This window comes from Sesamum indicum, linkage group LG7 (assembly GCF_000512975.1).
Source record: "Sesamum indicum cultivar Zhongzhi No. 13 linkage group LG7, S_indicum_v1.0, whole genome shotgun sequence".
NCBI classification, from domain to species: domain Eukaryota; kingdom Viridiplantae; phylum Streptophyta; class Magnoliopsida; order Lamiales; family Pedaliaceae; genus Sesamum; species Sesamum indicum.
Window position 1 is genome coordinate 8,068,204 of NC_026151.1, and position 8,289 is coordinate 8,076,492.

An 8,289-nucleotide genomic window follows, 5' to 3' on the forward strand; every position below is an offset into this window, starting at 1 on the left:
AAGAAGAAGAATGATCGCTACAGTACAATGAAAAACTACACTTACGGTCGAACTGGGATTTGAACTAGAATTCTTCATTTGTGTAAAAATTAAAAGAGGACTTGATTTATAGGAACAATCATATTGATTCAGTAAGACTATCTCTTGCACGGCGCCTTGTGATGTTGATTGTTGAATTAAACAAATGACATGTAATATATATGTTTTAGTGTTAATTATGCTTAGATATTCTATAAAAATGCAAGACTTTACTTTTCTCCAATAAAGAGTTAAAAATTACACTGATTCCCTTCTATTGGGTTTGAACAGAAAATATTAATATCGACAAAAAAATTATATAAATATTTAATTTTACTCATCTTTTAATATTTTCTTAATAATATTTGTATTTATAAGGTGTAAATATAAATATATATATAAAGTCAAAAGCAAGTAATTTTAATAAAATATTGTTATTAAATTATAATCATTGAATAGAAATTAAATTGTTGATGAATGGTAAAATTAGTCATCTTTTGATGTTTTTTTTTTCTTTTACTTTCTATAAATGGGTATGTTAACATTATTGTTGCATCTATTTTTTGGAAAAGTCTTGTTGAAGTAGTTCATCTAGTGTTTCAAAAAATAAACACTAGGGGTATGTTGAATGAGGGGTAAAATTGATATTTTTTATTAACAATATTTTTCGTCTAAACCCTAACAGAAGGGGGTCCGTTGTAAACGAAGAATCTTCAAATGAGACATAAGTGTAATTTTAAAATATTTATGGGGGATAATTTGCAACTTTTGGGAGGATCTATATATAATTAATTCTATTTTATATGGTTGATTGTTCACGTGATTGATTCTTTTTTCTAACTAGTTAGATTTTGACCGAACTCAATTTAATTAAATATTTTTTTTTACATAATATTATTGATTTGGTGGACGGGAAAAGAAAGAATTGGGGGCATGTCTTGTCAGTGTTGAAATGGTCAAATTTAGCATACAAACTGCATGACTTAAGGCTCTAATTGGCAGCTGGCAATCAACCCACACAGCTATTATATATATATATATATATGTATTTATATTTCATTATTTCTCTATCAAATCAATAATTATATGTTTTAATAAATTAATTAATAAAATTAGTGTTTTCGTGGGTGAAGGATAGGGGAAATCCAAATTGATCATTTCCTCTCCCTCACGTGGACGGCAGACGTGTCAAAATTTCTAAATATTTTTTATTTTCAAAATAATCATCTCTCTCTCTCCCCCCCAAAAAAAAAGATTTTTTTTTTATTTTTTTGTTCTACTTTTAGTTATATTTGTATTAATATAAGAGGGAAAGGAGTTCCATACTTACAAACAACGGTTAATAAAAATGCCCTTCAACTAATAAGATAATTAATTTATTCAATTTTTTTAATTATACATTAACTAATAATTTTTTTTCTTTTTTTATTTTTTAATGTAATGTATTGATTTATGTATTTTGCTCTTGTTTATAATATATATATTTTAAAGTGTGAAAGTTATTTATTATATGCACGCAGGAATTGCGTGCCACAACGACTAGCTATTATTACATAAAAAGTTAGCAATCAATATTTTCCTCAATTTTGTATACAATCACATGGTACATTACTCTCTCATGAGATTTGTCATAATTATAAATATTTTTTTATTATTTAAAATATTATAATTATATCTTTAAAATTAATAATCATTTAATAAATATCTCCTCATAAAAATTCATTATAGGGAGTATTTATAATTATAACGAATTTCAAAAAAATCTATTATAATTTATGCTATAATCACATGTTACAAACCATGTTCTCAATGTGGGAATTTTGCCATTTTATCATTAATATGCAGAATTTTTAAAATTATAGGATAAAATCATTCAAAACATATTTATATAAAATTAAAATTGTTATTTTCTTTAACTTGCAATTTGATGGTGTGGTGTCTGTGTTAAAGAATAGGAAGTTGCATGGGGCATGCGTAATTGAGATGGTGATGATGATGATGCATCTGCATGGTATGGACGGTGGATTTAATTTTTGATGCAACCAAACATGTATGTAGGATGTATATATATATATATATGTGTGTGTGTGTGTGTGTGTGTGTGTGTGTGTGTGTGTGTGTGTGTGTGTGTGTGTGTGTGTGTGTGTGTGTGTGTGTGTGTGTGTGAAAAAATAGAATAGATTCAAGATTTGGTAGGTAGCAATTGAAAATAGGATCCAATGTAATATGGATTGTTTGGTAGACCTAATAATAAAGTAAAATTATGGTAATTTAGAAAGATTTTATAAACTTATACATTTAAAATGCCCTTTTTTGTGTGTGTGTGGGGGGGGGGGGGGGTTAATTTCATTAAAATAAAAAGAAGGATAATCAATTTGGGGTTTGGGGAAATTAGGGTTGAAATGAGGAATTAGGACAGGGCTCATGAAATAAAAGGTCCGATAGTGTTTGAGGGCTGCAGCCTTACTAGACTTATTGGAATTTGACCAAAATGTCCTGAAAATTACAGACTTTAACACCAATTAATTTTGCATCTGCCCTAATTGTTAAAAAATCCATTGCCTACGAATTCACACTCTTTTGGTAATTAATATTCTCATAATTAAACCCAATTCTTACAATACCCACAACACAAGAAAGCAACAGTGAGACAATTATTATTATATTTTCCTGCTCTTGACAACACCTGCAAGGAGCATCATGCTTCTCTTTTCCTTTCATAAGTTGGCAGCCATGCTCAGTAGCCAACCATCACATACACATTTTCATCTCACAAATCTTTGTCTACCTCCTTTCTTTTTCTTGTTTTTCTTATTATTTAATCTTTGATTAGAATATAAACTATTCTATCTGACTACTAAATAAATCAATCTTCCTTAAATTTAAAAAATAAAGAATTAAATATTTTGATATAATTAATCTTCTTGCATGCGCATGCCAACTAAATGCATTTGTTCATCCAGTTAAATTTCCTTGTAGAGTCAACCTTTGTTCACAACATGCCACGGACAATATATATTCATTCTATAATGTTCATCAGATCGATCCAAATGTTGGAAATGCGTGCTCAAAAGATGCAATAACAATAATTAAATACAAGAAATCCAACCTAAATCAAGAACGATTTCTCCTTATTCCTTCCTCATGATATCAAATTCTCCAAGTTATATATGAATCATTAAATTACTCACTGTCGGGATCGACATCTTCGTAAGCCCAGGGGTACTCATCCTGAATCGCCTTCTCCTCCTCTTCCGTAAAATCGTTCTCGATCCCATATGTCTTTCTCACCCATTTCACGCTTTTGTTCTTCATCATGTCCGCGATCTTCTGCGCCACCGCGGACAGCAGGTCCTTGATGTTGAGGTAATTGGCGGCCAGAATGATCTCGAAGAGCGCGCTCATCTCCTCGCCGGACAGGAATTCCTCGTTCATCTTCCTCTTCTCGGCTGTGTTATTCGCGACGGGGAGTAGCTTGTTCAGATAGGCAACGACCTTGGCTAGGGTTTTTCCGTCGACGACGGGGAGCGGGATGGCGCTCGTCACGCACCCGTCCTCCACCATGTTGTTAATCGTCTCCGAAAATCTCGCGGCGTCGGACATGATCGAGAACTCCTGGCCGTCGGAGCTCATCAAGATTAGTGGAATGGGCTCCTTCTCCGGTTCCGGCTCCGCCTCCGCCGCTCTCTTCGCCCTCCATTCTTCTTCTGTGATCTCAACACGTGTGATTCTTGGCAGCATCTTCGACTCCGCCATTGCAGAGACTGTCTGTGTGTAATTAAGGGATTGTTACTGAGAATTTTCTAGAGGAGAGAATGTGATTATGGAAGGGAAATTTCCATACTGATGAGGGTTTGGGCATCTACACTATATATGTGTAGGGATTGGAACATTGATTTCCCACGTGGATTTAGATATAATTGAAAATTAATATTAATTAATGCAGGGAGAAATCAGTAATTTGCCTAGGATTATTTATTATGTATATTTTTATAATTTAGGCCTAACTATATTTTTAATCATGTAATTTTGAAACTATGATATTTTTATCCTTTATTTTTTTGAAATTTCAAAATAGTCCTTTTGGCCTTGAATTTTGCAAAAAATGTCAAAATAAATCATATGTCGTCATGATTTTTTCATCTTTACCTTTTATCTTTCTAGTCGTTGGAAAAGAGTCCTCTAATTTTTTGTCATTTCGCAATTTTGGTCATTCCAGTGAGGGATTTTACAAAAATTGTGGGGATAAATCATGTGATACGTTATTTTATTTTTTTTAAAAAAAATTATCCATGTTGGCAAACGTGAATCAATCAGAACAAAAATCTTAATTTAAATGAACCACGTGAGGCGCACATGATTTATTCTGACGATCTTTGCAAAATTTAGCATCAAAAGGACCAAAATTGTAGAATATCAAAAAGTTACAAGACTCTTTTACAATCATAAAAAAATCAAAATAAAAATGCTAAAATTATAGGACCAATAATATATTCAAGCCTTTTATTTTTTAAGAAATAAATATTTGAATCGCTATTGGGATTAATTTATGTAAATTCGAACAAAAATATTTTTGCATCAATTTTGATAAGTTTTTTTTAGCTAAAGTAATCAATTAACTAATGGCCAACTGGATTTTTTAAATAATTATTTGTTTTAGTTATTTGTAATTAGAGAAGTTAATTATGCTATCTAAAAGTATAATTCTAATTACCAAAATGTTCATATACATAATGCACATATAAAGAGCCCGTGTGGAGCCTAATTTAATTGGTAAAATTAAGGCTTCATAATTAATATGTAGGTATCGATCTATTTTAATAATAATTATTGATTTATTATAAAAATAGTTAATTATTTATTTATTATACATATTTAATCTTGATAATTGACGTGTGTATATATATATATATTAATTATTAATAATTAAAATTTATGATATAATCGATTTGTTTGCCAAAACAATTATTCATATTAAGAGAATACAAGATGAAGATGCCCATTTTAATTAATGCAAATTCTAATAATAAATTTTGTTTATTTTACCTTATTACTTTTTCTTTGGCAAAATTTCAACCTTCTACGAATTAAATAAATATTTTAGAGTTACCAAAGTAGCCCATAAATACTAAAATTTTAAGGAATAATTACACTCCTCTCATCAAATTTGATATAATTACATATAAATCTCATGTGATATTAATAATTATATTTAATACTCCATGACATGTGTTTTTGTTTAATAAATAAATTCTTTCATTAGTCAAAAATTATCAAATTTTTATGATATTAACAAACAAAAGTCGAATGAAATCTATATTTACCATCGATTGATTTATTGCAAATTATTATTATTTTTTTCTGACCAAACTACCATTCTAAAAATGAAGATCTATCTCTTCATATACATTAACGTGTGATGATATATAAGAGTAATTTTGGGTGCATGGATGGAATTAAAATAAGTTGATCAAGAAATATCATCTTTGTAAAATTCTCTCCAACAATTTCAAATTTTAAATGTACATGGCGAGAATTGTATTAATAGAACTAAAAATCCAAGCCCTAAGTCCACACAACACAACTACTTTCTCGGCCATACCAATTCAATTGGCTAGCAAATATTCTAGTGGAACACACTCATTTTAAATTATATTAAAATAACGCACAAACTTCATTCCACTTTTTAATTAAATTTAATCAAAAGACACAAACCCATTCTCTTTAAGTTAATAAATACATTTTATAAACCAAACTCAATTCAATCAATTTAAAATAGGTCAAACCCAAAATTTAATTAAATCTTGGGTCATCTATCTAATAATTAAATTAGTTTCTTTTTTAATCAATTCGAAATTAATTCTAGCACTTCTTGTGATTTGTGTATAATTTTTTAGGTTTTTCTCAACTATAATTGGGTGTGTAGCTAACACGACTAATTAAATTTAATTTAATTATTTTTTTTTAATTATACTATAATTAGAAATACTCATTACCATGGGTGATCGTTTAACAATGGTCCATGACATTAGAGATTAGGTGATTAATGGGGTGAACATTTAGAGTCTCGAGTTTCATACGGGTACGGTCCTTCCATCAACAATCTCCTAGCTACAATTTAGGGCATGAAATTGAGCGTTGGTTTCCATCTTGGACTAGCAATTGTGCTTAATACTCAAAACATCATTTACTCTATTGATCGACATAAGAAATCTATCCCTATTTGATCAATCATTGCGACCACGTATTCTAAAAGCTTAAACCAGCCTTATAATGCATGAGAGATACTACTATCAAATTTTGACAAAAGACGGATTCTACTTAGAACCCACCTTCCTGACTACATATTTTGATTGTATTGGACAAGACTTATAACGATCACATAATAGATACGATTATCTCTTGTCATATCTAAGATACAATCATCATGTGCATGTGATTGTCGTGGTTTTTCAAGTCTGAGGATTACTCCGATACTATCTGAGCTGGGAGCTCCGACCATACCGATCAAGTCATTAAGGCTTTCATATGATTGTTCCTGTGAGTTAGTTTGACAACCTAGCCAACCAACCTTCTAAATTGAATAAGCGATCTACATTTTCCTCCTATGGAACATGACACTGCAACACTCAATTTTAGTCTTTATAAGACTCTTAATGCTCTATTTCGAAATCCTTGACTTGGAATACTTAAAACTGACCTTTAGAAATTGATTTCATAGCTGTCAACTTACGCCATTCCAATTCCATGAGTTTAACTATTCAGTTTGTGGACTTTGTTGTGATGTTAAGATAGATTTTATGAACAAGTAACCACAATAAAAATAAACACCATAAATGAACATTTACTTTTATTCATTGACTAACATTACATACATCTTTGAAATTGTTAAAATAGATAAAGCCCAATCTAATTAGTTTTGTGATCATATATTCTAACAATTATTTACTACACTTGACCTCATTTTATAATAATAATCCAAGGAAGTAAACATTTTTTTTAATACTATGAGATTTTATTATATTATTTAATATATTCGAGCTTAAAAGCTAATTCAATATATTAATAATTCAAACCAATAAATATGTTCAAACAAGATAAAAAAAAAATACTATATAAATAAATATTTGTGGAACTCGCACTCATAATATTTTATTATAATTAAAGGGTGAATTGATATTTTAATGTGAAGTAACTACCTTTTCATAGGCAGTTTCTTTTGCAATTTTCTTGTGGTTATTGTTTTTTCATCTTCCCATTATTCACTTCTTTCATAAATAAAATCCTTTTAACAATTCCAAATATTTATGTTGATTTCTTTATTTTGTATATACTTTTTAAACTTCTTTATTTATAAAATTGCTTAATACTAAGAACTACATAAATAATTTATTTTAAATAAATCTTGAAAAATTATGTATATGCATGTGCGAAATGTGCCACAATAAGTTATTAGTTTATATAATACTTATATAAGCATCTTTATTTATTTCGCAATGTGTGCGTGTATATATATATATTAAAAGAATAATTAAATAAATTCTATTTAATTTTGGGACAATTTATATTTATTGAATCAAATCAACTTTTTTTATAACCGATTGAACCCAATCATATACACCACCAAGGAAGTAAAGTTATAAAGGGAAATATAATCTATTAATTTAATAAATTATATTAACAACCTTTAAAATTATATTTAATTACATAAATATCTATTGTCCTTTGCAAAATTACAAGTATATCCTTAAGATTGTAGTTGTCTGCAAGTGCTAGCTTATAAGCTTCATCAAGTGGAAATTAAGTTTGGTGGACTATGGTGTTCAAGTATGGGCATTATCTTAATATATATACATTTGATGTGCGTGGATACTCTAAATTTGATAAACTTACAGCGCAATTAGAGAGCTTGCCTCCTATTGTCCTGAATCATGAGCAGTAACTACGGAGAATACTCCATAAGTTAAGGTGCTCTCCCACTCATCATCGGCCCTTCTGGTGGTGTTCCCAGCATCAAGTGACAAGTCTGTAAAGTTGTTGCAGTTCCACTTCCGCAGTTTGGTCTATAATATTTTTGGTCGTCCCAGCATTGCTGTCCACATATCTAAAGAATTTAATTGAAAATCCCCGGCAACAGAGAATTCAAGGGTGATATGAAGGTAAAGATATATTCTAACCTCAAACTCTTCATCACCGTAAGAGTTGAAGAATATCGTTCTTATCTCAGATATGATAGTACAAAACCTGTGGTGTATGTCGTGCAATTTCAGA

At 29.7% G+C, this 8,289-nt stretch overlaps 2 protein-coding genes across 3 annotated transcripts in view; both read right to left on the reverse strand.

The window, feature by feature from the left end:
- Positions 3,006-3,854, reverse strand: LOC105166590 (SKP1-like protein 12). Its single transcript, XM_011085992.2, has one exon. It carries the CDS (start codon positions 3,772-3,774, stop codon positions 3,202-3,204), a length of 573 nt encoding a protein of 190 aa, XP_011084294.1. The 5' UTR covers positions 3,775-3,854; the 3' UTR covers positions 3,006-3,201.
- LOC105166591 (pentatricopeptide repeat-containing protein At3g22150, chloroplastic) overlaps positions 7,706-8,289 on the reverse strand; it is a gene marked incomplete in the record, with an annotated part of 3,970 nt that continues 3,386 nt past the window's right edge. The window contains 2 exon segments of one of the 2 annotated variants that reach the window (XM_020695533.1): positions 7,706-8,122; positions 8,196-8,288. 2 annotated transcript variants of the gene reach the window in all.

Excerpts from the sequence above, each read along its gene's own strand:
- LOC105166590 (XM_011085992.2), bottom strand. The coding sequence starts at position 3,774 with ATGGCGGAGTCGAAGATGCTGCCAAGAATCACACGTGTTGAGATCACA.